This window comes from Anolis carolinensis, chromosome 5 (assembly GCF_035594765.1).
Source record: "Anolis carolinensis isolate JA03-04 chromosome 5, rAnoCar3.1.pri, whole genome shotgun sequence".
NCBI lineage: Eukaryota > Metazoa > Chordata > Lepidosauria > Squamata > Dactyloidae > Anolis > Anolis carolinensis.
Genome location: NC_085845.1, coordinates 82,144,775 through 82,163,550, shown reverse-complemented (window position 1 = coordinate 82,163,550; position 18,776 = coordinate 82,144,775). Strand labels below are relative to the sequence as shown.

At 40.9% G+C, this 18,776-nt stretch overlaps 1 protein-coding gene and 1 long non-coding RNA gene across 13 annotated transcripts in view; one reads left to right on the top strand and one right to left on the bottom strand.

The window, feature by feature from the left end:
* Positions 1 to 7,442, bottom strand: part of LOC134299299 (uncharacterized) — a 51,066-nt gene extending 43,624 nt beyond the window's left edge. For both annotated transcript variants that reach the window (XR_010006483.1, XR_010006484.1), the window contains exons 1-2: positions 5,782 to 7,442; positions 3,784 to 3,952 (exon numbers count right to left, since the gene is read on the bottom strand). This is a non-coding gene — a long non-coding RNA (uncharacterized LOC134299299). The remainder of the gene's footprint in view (positions 1 to 3,783; positions 3,953 to 5,781) is intronic.
* A 94-nt stretch (positions 7,443 to 7,536) lies between these two features.
* The window catches only part of kif21a (kinesin family member 21A), a 133,580-nt gene continuing 122,340 nt past the window's right edge, over positions 7,537 to 18,776 (top strand). For all 11 annotated transcript variants that reach the window (XM_008111603.3, XM_008111602.3, XM_008111608.3 and 8 more), the window contains exon 1: positions 7,537 to 7,964. In XM_008111603.3, the coding sequence (XP_008109810.1) occupies positions 7,921 to 7,964 (44 nt within the window). In that variant the 5' untranslated portion in view covers positions 7,537 to 7,920. The remainder of the gene's footprint in view (positions 7,965 to 18,776) is intronic.

The window sequence follows — 18,776 nt, the reverse complement described above, 5'->3', positions numbered from 1 at the left end:
TTTCTGGAACCCCCAGTGATGAGATGGGTTAAACCATTGTGCCAGCAGGACTGCTGACCAATAGGTCAGCGGCTCAAATCTGGGAAGAGCTGGTGAGCTCCCTCTGTCAGTTCCAGCTCTCCATGCAGGGACATGAAAGAAGTCTCCCACAAGGATGGTAAACAAACATCCGGGTGTCCCCAGGGCAATGTCCTTTCAGATGGCCAATTCTCTCACACCAGAAGCAACTTGCAGTTTCTCAAGTTACCCCTGACACAGAAAAAAATACTCTCTGTAAAAAAAATTAGAATGGGGATGGAGCACCCAAAAATTTAGGGATCAAAACAATCTTCTAAAAGTCAGATACCTCCTAGAAATTCTGATTCTATGATTTACTATTTGGCTGTGTTTGTGAACACTGAGTGCTCACCAATGCTTCCTCTTCATCCTGGAAAGAAGTGACGAGTGGAGTGCCACAGAGTTTTGTCCTGGGCCTGGTTCTGTTCAACATCTTTATTAATGACTTAGATGAAGGGCTAGAAGGCATGATCACCAAGTCTGCATATGTCACCAAATTGGTAAGGATAGCTAATACTCCAGAAGACAGGAGCAGAAGTCAAAACGATCTTAACAGATTACAGAGATGGGCCAAAACTAACAAAATGAAGTTCAACAAGGACAGATGCAAGATACTCCACTTAGACAGAAAAAATGAAATGCAAAGATACAGGAAGGGGAACGCCTGGGTTGAAAACATGTTAAACATGAGTCAACAATGTGATACAGCGGCAAAAAATGCCAATGGGATTTTGGCGACTAAAATTATCAAGGGTCTGGAGAACAAGCCCTATGAGAAGCGGCTGAAAGAACTGGGCATGTTTAGCCTGCAGAAGAGAAGGCTGAGAGGAGACATGATAGCCATGTATAAATGTGTGAAGGAAAATCATAGGGAGGAGGGAGCAAGCTTGTTTTCTGCTGCCCTGCAGACTAGGACGCAGAACAATGTCTTCAAACTACGGGAAAGGAGTTTCCACCTGAACATGAAGAAGCACTTTCTCACTGTGAGGGCTGTTCGGCAGTGGAACTCTCTGCCCTGGAGTGTGGTGGAGGCTCCTTCTTTGGAGGCTTTTAAACAAAGGCTGGATGGCCATCTGTCAGGGGTGCTTTGAATGCGATTTTCCTGCTTTTTGACAGGAGGTTGGACTGGATGGCCCACGAGGTCTCTTGCAACTCTATGATTCTACATCTGGCTTAGGTAGGGGGTTGGACTGGATGGCCCACGAGGTCTCTTCCAACCCTATGATTCTATAATTCTGTGTAGGCCATTTGCACCTCTTTTATTTTTTTTTTAAGGGACTGTTTGCAAAACAGACTTTACTGATAAAAATCTGATTATATTACAATTTTTTTTTATCATTGCCGCTTGCCATATTGCTGTGACTTTGGATATAGCAAATGGTTATATCAAGGAGGTAATGGCCACAGTTCCACAAATGAGTAACAGAATTCTCCTGTAAGATTATGTAGTTCAATATTTGCATTTTTAAAGGTTTAGCAACTGAATGCTCCAATATAATAATTTAAGAACTAAATTCTGATTTAGTTGTTAAGACCTTTAAGGGCCATTTCTAATAACTATGCTCACTGAAAATAACAAATTACTAATTTCTAACAGAGGTAGCTTATGAGCATTTGCACTAATGGACAATGTTCAGATACACATTTTTTGAAAAGTTCAATTAATTATTTCAGAGCTGGTAATAACACGTCTGGTAATATTCATCCTTCAAACTTGAGTGCTAATCTCTGGAATGATGTACTTTTTACCTAATATTTAAAGTACTTTTTAATTAATATTGCTGAGTTCTGGTTCTTGTGTCCAATGTCTTATTTGAGTTGCATCTATTTGTTGGTATCTTTGTGTTTGGTTCTCTTTATTTGATTGTGCTCTCTCCCAGATTGACCCTGACACCGAAGGCAGAAGGTCACTCTGTTACAATACCACATACAGCTCCATATATTTAATTACACTTTATAGACTTCTGATTAAAGCATCTGAGGATCTGATCTATATTTATTCATCTACATACAGTTCCTATACACAGATAGAGTTCCTAATTCTGAGTTCAGAAGCTTTCTATGGCATGTAAACAATGTAACAAACTGTTTCATCAGATGTATTTTGGGCAGTTGTTTGAAGACATAGGAGGAGGTCTGGTTAATGAAATCCATAGTACTTTGTGTATCTGTCCATGGCAATGGAGTTATAGTATCATTACCATCATTGCCATTATAATATCACTATCAGCATCATCATTGTCATGATAAATTTTGTTACTTGCTTCTCATCACACAGACAAAACACAAAATCATTAAACTATATGGACTAAAAATATACACAAAGATTAAAATACTAATACTAATAAAATGTAACATTAAATTCATAATGTAAAATTTCTGGGTAAATGTGAATCTAGGCAGTTTTATTTAAAAATGTGCAAAGGTATAAGCCTAAGGAATACATATTTGTCAACCGTTTGTGAGATCTTTGAACAGTAAGTGTTATGTAAGCTCTACAGATGTGAAAATATTAGTTCTGGCTACAATCCCAAATGCACTTGTTTCAGCAAACCCTTTACTGCCTTAATGCATTGAGGCCCTTGAAAAGTTTCCTTAAGAACATTATAATACATGGCATTTGGAAAGACTGTAAATGTTGATGTAATGATATTTCTGAACAAACAGTTGGCATATGAAGGAGAAATTATTGAAGCTTAAAGGCTTTTCTGCAGAAACCCCCGGTTGCCTTTCCTAATGCGCTTAATGGATGTCTCAGCCTCTTACTTCCTAAACGAAACCCCATCTCCAGTTAGCAACTCAAAATATTGAATGAGTTAAGAGCTGGATTGAAACAATACTTGGTTTTGTCAACAAACTGACATAGCTATACCTTAATAACAGTGTTCTCCACCTGTGGGTCTCCAGGTGTTTTGGACTACGACTCCCAGAAATCCCTGCCTGTTTACCAGCTGTTAGGATTTCTGGGAGCTGAAGGCCAAAACATCTAGGGACCCACAGGTTGAGAACCACTGCTCTAGAATATGTTTCTAGTTACCCCCAAAATTGAATATTTTGATGCAGCCACTGGGATAGAGAACTGGATTGGGACCATCACACTGGCCCCCAGCCAGTGTGGACTCTTACTTCTTTCTCAAGGATTGGTTTCTCCAAAGTTCCCTCCTGAAGTTGCTCCATGGGGGGAAAACAAATAGGTCCATGATAGGACTCCAGTAGGGTCGACTTACTATAAGTAACAAAAGGAAAATATTTTGCTGCCATAGCTTCTGGTATGTGTTAAAAACAGTGTGTGTTTTGGCTCTAAAATCTCACTGCAGTGAAGTTTTGAACATAACCAATATTGCTGATAGTTTCTAGATCTAAGACATTTTTGAATAGTTCTTTATAAGGTTTCAGAGTATGTGCACAACATCTAGTCTATTATAGACTATCATTTGTCCTTTGTTTATTATATTCTATTCTATTATGAGCTTGTTTGAACATTGGATTATGATTCTATAGACCAGGGCTCCAATCCCCACTTGGCCATGGAAACCCACTGGGTGACCTTACAGTGTCTAACCCTTTAATAAATTGTATCTATTCTTCATGACTTTTGGGGTAACTTATATCTTTCTCTGTAGTGTATCTATCTTTTGTATATAAAATGTATAAATGGCTTCAAGAAATGTATCAAGACATAGCCCAGAGACAATCAACTCTCCATGGCCCAGCAAAGATAATCACCCGAGAACAGGAAGGCTGGATAAGCCCCTCTGGCTGTTTCCCAAACCAGGTAATCACTAGATCCATTGTTTATGCGTTGGTAGAGATAGGTGACTTCCCATGTCAGCCCAGGCAAACCCAAAACAGTTTGTCTAGCTATATGGTTCACTTGAAGCGGAGAGATTTCAGCCTGCAGAAACAGAAGCTCAGAGTATGTGCATTTGTTAAACCTCTTTTATTGACATCCAAGTTCTTGATTACCCAAGATGAGCACCTTTGTCCCTTGAGTTTTGTTTCCTAAGATCCATATTTTCATTTTCCCTAGACTGTGCCCTCCCAAGGGGAATCTCTGCAGCTGATTGGTCCTTTGCTCTGACCCGTTCCCGGCTGCCATTCTCCCTTCCAGTCAACCCTGCACAGATCCTCTAACCAGCCTTTTTTCCCTTCAGGGGAGAGAGCAGGAAGTCTGAATTGCTGTCAGAACTGTATGTCTTGTATTTCTCTATATTCTTATGCTTGTACATTTTGAAGCACATGACTGTAGTGTACTTGCATTTTTTTTGGCCAAACTGTAATAAACACAGTACCTATGAATACACTCAACCTAAAGCACCCTATATTATACTCCTCTTCTGCCCAGTATTATTTATCACACAGGATTGTTTAACTGTGAAATAGGTGATTTACTGGAGTAATCTTGAACCATCTGGTGTGGAAGATGGTGGATTTTTACAAAAGGAAGAGTTGCTAACCATCTGGAGAGGTAAAGAGGTCACTGGCATTCATGCTAAGGATTTCTGCAGTCACCTGTAATAACATCCAAGGTGGGCAACCCTATACCCACCAACATGGATATGTCACCATATGCATTGAGATTTGCATTCAAATACATTTCTGCAGAATAAGTAGAGGCCTAGTGGGCAAACAACTGTAGTGTAGATCTTAGCCTTGAGTTGTTCAGACATTTTTGAGTCACACAGAATGCCATTTCAACCAGACTGCATTTATTCGTGACCGTACATCTGTCATTGTGTCACCATAGATGGAGACCAGTGACCCTAGATATTGGGTTGGCCTTTTGGGTGGCCTTTTTTAGTGCTTGTCCATTAATTTGAATTGTATTTCCAATTTGAAGGCCACATTCCAGATACTCTGTTTTTAGATATGTTCGGTTGAAGTCCATTTTCATTGAGACTATCACTTTATGTCTGAAGCTGTTGTTGGAGGACTGCATGTTTTTGGTGGCCGAGTGCTATGTCATCTGCATATAGGAGTGTCCAGAGATGCATAGTCTGCAAATCTGCTGTAGCAGTGTCCGTGCAGAGTATGAATAGTAATGGTGAAAGTGCTGATCCTAGATGCATGCCAACAGTGATATTGAAGGGTGGCGAAATCCCTGCAGGGCAATGAACCATACTTGTCGTATTATTGTATAGTACTGTTATTAATATGTTTACATGTTTTATGCTTTAATTATTGTATTATTTAAGTTTGATTTGGTTGTATGTTTACTATTACTACATTGTATTCTTTCTGTTGTAAGCCACCCCAAGTCCTTTCAGGGAGAGGGGGTGGGATATCTATTATCATTATGATCCACACCATCAAAGGTTTTAGAATAATCTATAAAACAGAAATAGAAGTTTTCCTGAAATTCCCTGCCTTCCTCCATTATCCAGCAGATATTGGCAATTTAGTCTCTCATTCCTCTGCCTTTTCTAAACCCCTGCTTGCACATTTGGCAAGTCTTGCTCAATGTATTGCTGGAGTCTACCTTGCAGGATCTTGAGCATTACCTTACACACACACACACACACACACATATACATACACACCAAGCATGTAGCCAAGGGTGTGGTTTAGGGGTTCAAACCACCCCTGAATTTTCCAAGTTAAAAAAAAAATCAACTAGTTAACCAAATTCCCATGCTAAGTATATGAGAAGCAAAATCTGAGTCCCTCTAGTACTTCAAGCGTGATCTCAACCAAATTTTGTTTATTCACACTGTCATTACCTACCTTTCTACCAATTTATATTGCAATAGCAGCAATAGTTGACATAGTGGAAGCAACCAAGTTGGTCTACTGGCAGCAGGCAGGCAAAACCTAAGGCATAGGACAGTGGCGGGTGGCGGGTTGACTTAGATTGCAGGTGAAGACTGAGGAAAATGCAGTATTTGCCACTGGTTTGTCTAACATAAACTATGGAACAGGAACAAAGACAAGAAACTGTGTCATTGTTAGGCCTTGAACTTTATATGAACAAGACTGTTTCTGATGACCAAGTGAAAGCTCAGTTAATGCAAAATCCACAGACTCAGTTGCCAGGATATGTATTTCCTCTGGATAAGAAGACGCACCTAAGATTTCAACCCAAATGGTTCAGCAGATTTCCCTGGTTAGCTACTCACTGCATGTACAAGTTGCTCTCTATAAGTACGGCGTGGTGTTTGGAGGAGAAGTTGGGGCAAAAGTGTTCATCAGAAGCTTGGTGCATTGGTGATTAAACCATTTGTGCAATTGGAAAATGCAATAGAAGTCTTCAGTAGACACCAACAAACACAGTACCATCAAAACAATTTGTGCTTGGCTGAAAATTTCTTGCTAATTCACACTAGAAAACATCTTGATGATAAAGGAAATAAGAAAGCAGAAGAAAACTGAAAGAAACTTCTGCCAATTGTGGAAACTATTGTTCTTTGTGGCTGACAAGAGCTGGCTTTAAGAGGGAGCAATGATTCAGGACCTGTTACCTGTGAAGAACCTTTGCACATGATGATAATTTCAGGGCTTTGTTGAGATCTCATGCCGGATCAGGAGACACTGGTCTGAAAAGTCATCTTGGAAAAAAAGTTTCAACCCCTCCCATTTTTTTTCTGGTCACAGGCCTGTATGTATGTATGTGTGTATATCTCTCTCTATCTCTCTATAAAAATGTACTGTCCGCTTGTAGGACCGAATTAGCAACAAAACCACTGGAGCAAATAACACAAGATTTGACAACAAAATGCCTCACTACCCAATGACAGACAACCACAAAGAAAAAACATACACACACAAAGAAAAGGACTTAAAGCCCCCCCTCCAATTAACAACAATATACAGCGCATGCAGAAGAAACACTGCCCATTTAAAAACTCTAAAATCAGGACAGTAAAATAAAGAACTACACTCTGAAAATTCCAGACAGGAAACAACCTGAGCCAGCTAACACCTCCCAACAAAGGATTCCCCCAGTGAGGAAGCAGCTAGGCTTTGAAGCCGCAAGGCCATTAAATGGTACTCAAGATGACTAATTTCAGAATTCATACTTGCCTTCAACAGACAAAAGTTCTTTCTCCCACCCTGGACATTATACCACAGGTATATAAACCCTGCCACAGCAACGCGTGGCCGGGCACGGCTAGTACGGTGTGTATGTATGTATGTATGTATGTATGTACACACATACATATATACATACAAACACACACACCTCGCTGAAACGGTGAAGGCGCGGGAGAAGGTGAGGAGGCGGGGCAAGTAATCCGGACGCTTTTCAGTTTTGAAAGCAACCTGCTGGCTATTGAAGCGCGCGCGAGCTTGTATGGGCGCGCGCTCTCTGTCTCTCTCAGTCAGGCGCGCGCTCTCCTGACCCGCTTGAGTGACAAGCGCGAGCCGGCTGTGGCTCCGCCCCCACCTTCAGTGTATTTTTGCCTGGGAACTGAGGCGAGGAGACTCACATTGAGACCGAGCGAGCGGGACAGAGGCTGCAAGAGAGGGAGCGAGCTTGGGTTACGCATTGCGGCTGCGGCGAACCGGAGCCGGCTGAAGCGAAGGGAAGAATCGCCAGCAGTGGCTTGAGGTCGCCAGCCTGCCAAGCGAGGAGGGGAAATTTAAGCTTTCCTTATTGCTGGGCTGACCGAAGTGGGCGGAGCCTATAGCCGCTACCTATCCATTCAGTCACCTAAAATGGCTGGAGAGAGGAGGAGGAGGTGGAGGAGGAGGTGAGGCCCAGCTGAAAGGAGAGCGTGTGCGCGCGCACGCGAGAGCGGCCCCTCGCAGAGCAACGCGGTGCGCGCGCTTCATGGCGTCAAGAGCTGCTGCTACTGCTGCCCGCTGCCCACAAGGAGGGTCCACAGCCTGAGGCGCCTTGCCTCGCCTCGCCACCTTGGAGCCATGTCGGCCGCGCAAGAGGAGAGCTCCGTCAGGGTCGCCGTCCGGTGAGGAATGAGGGGAGAGGGAAGGGCACACACTGTTTGGTGGGCAGCCATTGGCTTTTGAGGCCAGCCAGGCGAAGGGACAGCTCTCTGGGCGCAACACCGCCAACCTGTTCCCCTCGCCTGATTGGTTCCCCGGAGCAAATGACGTCACGAAGGCCCTCTATGGGCGAGGAATGATAGCCAGAGATTGCCTTCCTCTCAAGGGATGGTGGGCCTGAGATGCTTGCTGCTGAGTTGGCTTCCAGGCAGCTCTCCTTTGCATCTGTTCCATGCAGGAGTTTGGTTTCCTTCAGCTACTGCATATTTCATCTCAGGTGTTTAATGATGCATCAGCTGCCCCTGCTGTGTGCTTTATTTGATTTCATGTGCCTACTGCGTTCCAGCCTTTTGGAAATAGCATCCATAACTGGGTTGCTGTGTGTCTTTCAGGATGTATGGCCATGTTCTAGAAGCTTTCTCTCCTGATGTTTCGCCCACATCTGTGGCAGGTATCTTCAGAGGTTGTGAGGTATGTTGGAAACTAGGCATGGGAGGTTTATATATCTGTGTAAGAAAGAACTCTTGTCTGTTGGAGGCAGGTGTGGATGTTGTAATTAACCACCTTGATTAGCATTTGATGGCTAATCAAATAATTATTTGATCAGCATATTATTTGAGAACAGAGAAATGCTGGACCACTGTAACAACTACCATGTCAGACTACACAGAGAAGCCACTGAAATCCACAGGCATGTGGACAATTTCAACGGAAAGGAGGAAACAATGGAAAAGAACAAAATCTGGCTATCAGTATTAAAAACTCTAAAATCATATCAGTAAATAAAGAACAACACTCTGAAAACAGAGAAATTCCAGACATGAAACAATCAGGAATAGCTAATACCTCCAAAAAAGGATTCTCCCAGACAGGAAGAATCCAGGCCTTGAGGCCATAGGGCCACCAAATGCTAATCAGGTGATTAATTACAACATCCACACCTGCTTCTAACAGACAAGAGTTCTTTCTCCCACCCTGGACCTCACACAGATATACAAACTTCCCTTGCTTAGTTTTTCCAATATACTTCACAACCTCCGAGGATGCCTGCCACAGATGTGGGCGAAACGTCAGGAGGGAAAGCTTCTGGAACATGGTGACTCACAGCAACTCAGTGAGAATGGCCATGAAAGCCTTCAACAATACAGCATTCATAACCTTTTGGAGAAAGCACCTTTTGGAGATCATAACTTTTTAGAAAAGCATGACCTTTCAGAGAAGAGCCAAAAACCTTTTAGGGTAGAATCTTCTCTTGTGGTATATAACCAGATGTAATTATTTAAGGCAATGCTTTCAGTTGTTAGACTGAATGAATGAATGAAACTTTATTTATAGGCTGCCCTCTCTCCCTGAAGGGGCTCAGGGCGGCTCACAACAAAATGTTCAATGACAAAAATTCAATGTCGACAGTAATACATAAACGGATCAATAAACAACTTAGTAAATTAAAAATCAGCATTAATGAACAAGATATAAAACAAGTCCACATAATTACTAACATATTAAATACTTAAAATATCATTTAAAATTTCTAAAATTGGACTAAAATTGTTGGGGGAATGGAAAACAACAATTTAACAGGGTGGATGTTAGCAGTTAGGTAAGGTGCAAATAGATGTACTTAATCCTCCTCCTCTCCATAAGCTAAATTGCATAAATGTGTTTTTAATAGCTTTTTGAAGGAGAGGAGGGAGGAGACCATTTTTAACTTGTTAGGGAGTTCCAGAGGTGGGGAGTGGCCACGGAGATGCCTCCCCCCTCCTTCTCACCAACCTGCTTTCTCTGATTTGTTAGAAAAACAGAGATTTTGTCAGTGCATAAAAAACAGCAGAGTTTTAAAAGTGTATATATATATATATATATACACACCCTCCCATAAAACCACTTGTTTTATATTATGAACTCAAGAGACTAAAAATGAAGTAGACTTGAACAGGCCCGCAGCCAGAAAAAAAATTGGGAGGGGTTGAAACTCCCCCCTCCCCAAGATGACTTTTCAGGCCAGTGTTTCCTGATCTGGCACAAGATCTCCACAGGGTCCTGAAATTACCATCATCATGCAAAGGTTCTTCACAGGTGATAGGTCCTGAATCTTTGCTCCCTCTTGTTGGCCACAAAGCTCAGTTATTTCCACAATTGGCAGAAGCTTCTTTCTGTTTTCTTCTTATTTCCTTTGTCATGATGACGGGTTACATCAAAACATTTTCCACTATGAATCGGTATGAAGTTTTCAGCCGAGCACATGTTGTTCTGATGGTACTCTGGTTTTGGTGTCTATTGAAGACTTCTTGCTGAAGTATAATTAATTTCAAAGTAAGTACCACACAATTAACAGGACATAACACTTTCAATCTAGGAACACAACATTGTTCAAATTTTGTTACATAGTGTAATGAATCATGGAGAGTGGTAGCTTTACAAGGTCTAGGTTTCGCTAGGAGAGAGTGCTGGTGCCTAACCAAACTGCAGTTCCTAGAATTCAACAGAATTAAGCCATGGCAGTTAAAGGGGTGTCAGATTGCATTCATTCTACAGTTAGTGTATAATTGGCTATGGAAACCCACTGGATGTCCTTGGGCAAACCCCCTTTTCTATGAAGGGGAGAAAAGTATGGCCCTTTATTTTGTGTATCTCGTGCACTCCAAATGAGAGCCAGCATTGTGTAATGGTTTAGGTCTTGGACTAGAGACCAGGGGTTCAACTATGCTGTAGAAGTATTGCAGTTTGCCCTCACATTAGCTGCCATGGCTCAATGCTGTGAAATCCTAGAAGTTGTACTTTTGGGAGGCACCAGCACTCTGGCAGGAAAGGCCAAAGACCTTGTAAAGCTGCAACTCCAGTAATTCCATAGCATTACGCCATAGCAGTCCAAGTGCTGTCAAAATGCATTAATTTTGTAGTGTTTGCACCCCAGGATTTGAATCTCCACTTGGACATGGAAAACCACTGAATGACCTTGGGCAAACCTCTGAACAAACATTGTCAAAAAATCCCTTGATAGTCACTGTAGGGTTTCCAAAAGTCAGAAGGAAGACAACAACAACAGCAGTGTGCTCCAATGATAAAAGAATGGAGGGAAATCCACATATTGGGCCTGGTCTCTGTCCAAACTCAAGATGGTTCCTAGTCTTGTCCTGGATTTCAGCATCTTTTGAGCAGTCAGTACATAGGATGCTTTTAAGTTATTCTCCTGGGTGCTAAACTACCATAACCATGTTGATTCCATTGTTGTTATGATCCTTCTGTTGGCTAATAGGCTGTAACTGCATTGTGTAGCTACAATTCTAAAACTCCCAGGGAGTGAGAGATTTGGTTACAGATGGAAAATTGCAACATTGCTCTATTGCACTAAAATAATTAAAGCATTAACGGTAGAACCTGTGTTTCACCTAGGCTTGTGGCAACAATTTCCTGCCTCTCATCAAAGTTACCCAAGAGGTTTCTTGGTTCTAATAATGTTTTTCATTGGCAGTCATCAAATAGATGAAGCATTTAACGAAGTGCTAATTCTCCAGTTACACAAAATGCATGGTGTCCATTTTGCTCAAGTGGTGCTCGACACATGAATAAGAGCTTACAGAGTTACCTGCCAAAGTTACCTGAGAACGTAATCCTTCAGGTTCTGCATGCATGGAGACAAGGCTATCTCACACCTTTGCTTTCTGTGAGGCACAGTTTGATATAGTAAGCAAACTTTAACAGAAAACTAAATGGTCCATGCATAATAACATGACATCCAAATGAACTTTCCCCTTGGTTTGTATCACCCAGATATATAAAACTGCTAGGGTAGAAGAAGAAAAAATCAAGTTAAGCTTTTTCAATAGACATTTCTTGCTCAAAATTTATGGTGTCAAAATGACCACCATGTTATTCCCCCAAATACTGATGTAACATTACAGTATAAGTACAATGCGTATTCGGACATAGCATTTACATCCTATGGACTTTATGTTTTCCAGGAGTTAAATGAGTCTACACCAGGGATGGGAATTTGTACCCTTTGAACTGCTTTACTGCATATCCCATTAGTCTGAGTCAGCAGAGATGATGATGTTCTCAGGGCTGACGGTTTCAGCCAAGCAACATGGGAAGAGCTGCATTTTATCCTCTCTTGCAATACATTCGCAAATCTCATAGTACTAGTTTTTATCTGGATTTCGACTGTATGAAATAAAGATCATGGGGAATGAACAATACTATGTATTCTTTCCGGTGATGCATTATAACACAGCCAGACTATCATGCTATGAGAGATGGATTTAGTTTTCATGGTTGTGCTACAGACCTTTATTGTACATTGTAGCATTGATGATGTTGTAGAAGAGACTAGTATGATGGATGGAGATGGATGGGTGAAATTAGGTTACTGTCATTTGATAATACTCGTATTTCATGGGAGTTTGGCATTGCTTCCAGTTTAATGCCTGAAAAGGCAACACCCAGTAAAAAGTAAGATAAAACCTGATGAACACTGTAGGCCTTTCTTTTTTAAAATATGTGATGATAGAACATTCAATCTGTCATTTATTAGTGTTAAAGTCCACATAAACTCTCATCATTGGCTTTACAACTGGGTAATAGAATAAAGGAAATGTTTCACATTGATATAGGATTATTACTACTATTATTAAAGTTAATATATTATATGTGTACTGTCCCTTCTTGTGAATAAATAGACATCCTAGAGGGAAACCATATTTGATTGGCCATTGATGGAAATAATTTACTCAGCCCTAGATATTAATGCACTGAATGTAAGAAGATTACAGTGTGCAGTGGACCCTTGATATCTGCTTTTCATTTGATTCCAGGATCCCCACATTGATACTAAAATCTGTAGATGCTTCGCTCCCATTACATGTAAAGATGTAATAAAACTGTGTCTCTTATATAAAATGGCAAAATCAATGTTTGTTTTTTGGAATTTATTTTACTATTTTCAAGCCATAGATAGTTGAATCTGTGGGTATGAAAAAGGGAATTAACAGTATAATGAACTGTTGCCTACTTTGAGATGATGGCTGTGGTCCAGAGAAGTATGCAGATTATTTGGTCATGTTAATGGGCTTAAACTTATGTCTCTAACAGTAGCTCTTCATGCCACATAGCAAGCTGTTTTTGAATAGCATAAGATTCAGCACTACCTCCACCCCCAGTTATGATATGGGATGAGGAGGGGCCCGTCATTCAAATTAATTGGTGGCAAAAGCTTAAAAGGCTTAGGTAATGTTTAGAATCTTCAGTTAAAAAATAAATGTATTTTAACTCTGCGAAAGCACTATCATTTTTATGCTCAAATATTGAAATATTTAAGGCAAAAACAATCTAGCACATTGGTTACCAGACTTTGGTACTCTGGGTGTTTTGGACTTCAGTGCCCAGTAGCTCTAAGGCAGTGATTCCCAAAGTGGGTGCTACCGCCCCCTGGTGGGAACTGCGGTGATCCAGGGGGGCAGTGATGGCCACAGTTGCATTTGGGGGCGGGGCCAGGGGAGGGACGGGGCCTCTTCCCAAGTGCCGGAGACAGGGCTGAGCCCCTGAGGCGTCTGTTAAGACACAGGTGATGGAGCTAGAGGAGTGGGCGTGGCTTCTTCCCAAGAGCCCGAGACAGGCCTGAGTATAGCTCTCCTGAGGCACTTGTTGGGACACAGAGGGCGGAGCTAGGGAAGGGGGCTGGGCTTCCTTCCAAGAGCCCAAGACAGGGCTGAGCCTGTATACCTCTCCTGAGAAGCCTTTTAGGACTAAAGGGTGGGGCTAGGGGTGGGGCCGGGGCCTCTTCTCAAGAGCGTGAGACAGGGCTGAGCCTCTGTATGCCTCCCCTGAGGCGCTTGTTAGAACACGGGGATGGGGTATAGAGGTTCAGCCCTGTCAGGCACTTGGGAAAAGGCCCTGCCTCTCCTCTAGCCCCGCCCCCTGTGTCCTGGCAGGCGCCGCAGGACAGGGATAGAAGCTCACCCCTTCCTCAGAGCTCATAACTCCGCCCATCCCAGTCCTGGCTGCCCATTTGTGGCCCCACCCACTTTCCCTCCCAGCCCTGCATCTTGGACTAGGGGAGAGGCTCAGCCCCGCCCTCTTGAGCAGGAGCCACGCCCACCTCTCTAAGCCATGCCCCCCTTTCCAGGGGGCGCTGAGTAATATTTTTTCTGGAAAGGGGGCGGTAGGCCAAATAAGTTTGGGAATCTGCTCAAAGGCATTGAGGAGTGCCGAGAACTGAAATCCAAAATATCCAGAGGACCAAAGTTTGGAAATCCTTGTTATAACATTCTTAATATATACTAGTCAGAGATGACTTTAATGTGCATTAATGGCATATGATACATCCAGTGATCTCTGTGCTGTTATTGCTGCTAGTATTTAAACAGTTATATTGATTACAGTCAAAATAGCTCCTTGGTTATATTTGAAGTTAGTCATGGATTAGGATTTTTTTTTTAGCAGTCTTGTCCTCAGGATGCATCTCTATTCTGTTAGACTGGTCTGGCAACCATCTGTATTTTGATTACTGTAAGATTGCTGTAATGCACCCTTTGTTGAGTTGCCCTTGAAGAACATGGGTAAAATTCAGCCAGTACAAAAATATGATTGCTAAGTTATAAACTGATGTGACTATAAGCACATCTACACTGTAGAGTTAATGCAGTTTTATACTAGTTTAACTGCTATGACTCAATGCTATGGAATCGTGGGGATTGTAATTTTGCAAGACCTTTAGCTTCTCTGCCAAAGAGTGATGGTGCCTTCCAAAGTTACATCTCCCAGGATTCCATAGCACTGAGCCATGTAAGTTAAAGTGGTGTCAGACTGTATTAATTCTACAGAGTATATATACACTCTGTCACCGCAGTATTGAAATATAGGTAATTGTTGGTTGTTTCCTGACTAAATTCATGGAGATGGTTTTAAATCTATAAAGGTCTTAGGAATCTAGTTGTCAGTGGGATTTGTTGTCGGTATAATTTTTAAGATCAGCAAGAAAGACTTTCTTGTGGACACTTCTGTTTGTCATTTATTTTAAAAAGAAGGGGGAGATGTGGTTATGGTAAGATGAAAGAGTATCATTGGTATTATTAAAGTATTGTAGTTCCAACAGACATACCTATCTCAAAGGTTTGTGACTTGGAGGGCATTGACATGAATATCATGTACGTTGTGCCTCCTATGTTAGCTGGCGTTAGAGGCATAGGGCCCCTGTGAAAGTATTTTTAATCTAAGAAAACACCTCTCTAGGAATCTAGGTCAGGGGTCATCAAACTTTTTAAACAGAGGGCCAGTTCACGGTACATTAGATTGTTTGGGGGCAGATGGCGGACTATAGTTTGAAAAAAAAATGAACACAATTCTGTTCACACTGCATATATCTTATTTATAGTGCAAAAAATATGAAAGAACAATGCAATATTAAAAATGAAGAATATTTTTAACCAACATAAACTTAGCAGTATTTCAATGGGAAGTGTGGGTCTGCTTTAGGCTGATGAGAGAGCCAAAGTAATTAGGATTGTTGTTGTTGTTGTTGTTGTTGTTGTTGTTGTTGTTGTTGCTGCTGCTGCTGTGTGCCTTCAAGTTGTTTCAGATTTAGGGCAGCCTGAAGTCTGAAGTATAGGGCGAGGGCTGGGTAAATGACTTTGGAGGACCACATTTGGCCTGTGAGCCTTAGTTTGGGGACCCCTGCTCTAGTTCCTGAAAAACATAATCAACACTGGGAATAATCAAATCCACAAAAATCAAATCAGCAAATGGGGAAGGCTATGTATAAAGAAGGTCTTGGTTACATCATGTCTAGGGCATTTTAAATATATCTGGATATTTGGAGAAGTCACTTTAGAACTAGAAAGCCCAATGGCCCTATAATTTGACAAGTTATATAACGCACTGCAGAGGAAGAAGAAATTTGTTTGTACTTAACAAGTATTTTAAAAGAAATGTATTGTTATGGTATTGGTAGCTAGCTACTAGTTGCAATCAGGTCTTAGTTTTTTCTGTGTGTTACCCACCAAATATTATTCTCCTGTTTAGTCACTAAATATGAGGATAACATTGTAAGAACTTTATTGTAATAATCAGAAAACATAATACTTGAGAATTTGTGGCTGATCAAAGACACAGAGGCAGTAGCAAACCCTTTGAATGTAGCCATGGCTCGTCACCAAGTCATAATATTAAGCTTTGATTCTACAGTAGAGAATTACAACAGTGAATGACTATTGTTGTGATGAGTTGGACATTAGTTGCTAAGATTGTTTGCCAAAAGCCTTTCAGGGTTTTCATGCTTCACTCAACAGGAATATCTGGTACACTGTTCACTACCCCATAATTATACATAATATTCAGGAATAATTAGTGTGCAAGATGATAGCTTAAGGGTTGCAATAATTAGAAAAGCTGAAACATTTTCCCGACACTACTTCACTATGTTTGCATGTGGTACTTTAGAAAAATAATTTACTGATCTTTAAATTATGCATCAGTACAAGGAACTATAAATAAAAAGATGATCATGGCAAAAGTCACTGTGGAGGGGTCAGTGTTGTTACCAGGTTTGCCACCCTTTTACCAAGAATTTAAGACTGGCCTCCAAAAAATCTTGTCAATTCTAGAAAGAAAAACAACGGAGCCCTAATCTCAGTGTCTTTTATTGAATTCCAACAACTCTTTTATTAACTTTGGTTTTCTTGCCTAACAAAGAGTGAACTTAAGAGGGGCTTACAGACAGATGTACATCTGCATGCTGTAACTTGCAGGATAACAGACCCAGCTTCAGAACTATCAAAATATTTTACTCTTCTGACCTTCTAATTAAAAAAAAGAATATCCATAGAAAGCTCTTTGTAATTTTGAAAGTGGGAAAGATACATTTCTACATCTTCCAGGTGTGCATTAGGATTTTAACAAAGAATACATTTTTTAACAAATGTTATAATTGTTTGGCAATTAAAAGCTTTTAGGAGGATAGCCAAGTCATTTGATAAGTCCTGGAAAATAAAATGTTTTGTCTAGGAATTCAAACAAATTTATCTTCCATTCTGATGTTTGTTTTACACTAGAGTGGTGTCCATTATCAATCATTTTGGTTGTATTCATCAGCGGTAATCACATTTTGATCTACTTCTTTGAGAAACTGTAATTTTCTTTTTCTCAGTAATAAATGTATTTATATTTTCATCATAATAGCCCTATTGTAGTTTCCCTACTCCCTGTTCTTACCCCTCAGTTTGCAATAGATTGTTCTGTTAGATATTAAACTCACCCTCCATATCTATCCATTCAGTCTATTTTGTATATCTCATGATGCTTTTAAAAGATACACCAGCCTTTTTATTTGTTATACCATTCTTCTGGTTTTCCTTCATGTGGGTTCAATATGGCAGGCATGGCTTGCCTCTACTTCAGTTTTTCCCCCTCATAGTACTACTGTGATGTAGATCAGGCTAAGGGAGAATAGCTGACCATCTGAAACCAGTGCGTTATCAGTTGGAACCTGGATTTCTCAAGTTCCCAATTTATTACTTTGAATCACAGTGGTATTACTTTGGTTTTTTTTTTCTTTATTTCTTGACATGTAGCTAGGCATATTAAGTACAGGGCTCTGGATGTAAGTGATGAAGAACATACATGAATTGTGTATATGCCACAATTCATTTGGTCAAGTTGCACAGATATTCCTTTCAAATTAAGCACAAAATTTAGCAACCTGAAAAATGTTGTTCTCCAGTGTAGAAAGACATAACAAACAGTGTGTGAAGTCATAACAGTAAACTAATAATGATTTGAAATATGTAAAAAGGTTCCATTTTAAAAAGACATGTGCAAAAGTCAACAGAAAGCAGCAGTGGGGATTAACAGTATAATCTTGTTCGATCTACCTAGGCCCCATGTACACTAACCATTTAATGTAGTTTCCAAACTGGAATTGAAGAAAGTGGTTTCACTGTGCAAATTACCTAGGAAATCCTGGAAACAGTTTAAGGCCCAGCTGGTGATTATACAAACCACAGAGCACTGATGCGCATTAAAGGATTTCTTTCATACATTTTTGTGAGAGTTTGTTTTCTGACCACTGCAGTTCGAAGCTAGTTTCGAACTGCCTTAAATAGTCAGTATGGATGGGGTCATAGAGAGAGTTCCTGCTATGACATTGCCCTTGCATATTAACTTCACCTGAACTCAATGAGACTTATTCCTTAGCAACTGTGCACAGGGTTGCAGCATTAATAATGCAAGAGATGAGAGTAGAGATCAATGATGGCCAATAATGCTGGAAAGAAAGCTTGGAAAAAGTGAACAAGGACATTCGTAATCTTGCTTCATCAACAAGCAATTTATTTTATGCCTCTTCAGGTGTTTTTGAGCTACAGTACCTATCAGTCTTAGCTAGCATATCCAGTGCTGGAAGCCGTAGTCTAGTGGACATCAGAAAGGCCACAAGTTCGTCTTCTGTGAAGAAAATGTGTTCACCTTATAGTCAGTAATATCCAGAAGGTACAGAGTTCTTAACAGTAACAGTTTTGCAAAGCAGTAAGCTCAGCTGATGTCAGTTGAACTTAAACTCTGCTAAGGATTGCAGCCTTTGTCTTCTGGTGTGTGTGCTATTTACACAGGGAGATGAAAGTTCAACTTTCCATACTTTTTCAGCTGAAAACCTTAGTAAGCAGTTTTGCCTCTCCTTACATTTACTTCTACATTTTCTTTTATCACAAAGGCTTATAGATTTGCCACGCATCATGGTGAATCCATGGGCTCCCGGTAGGGGGCATGGAGAACCCATCGCTCCA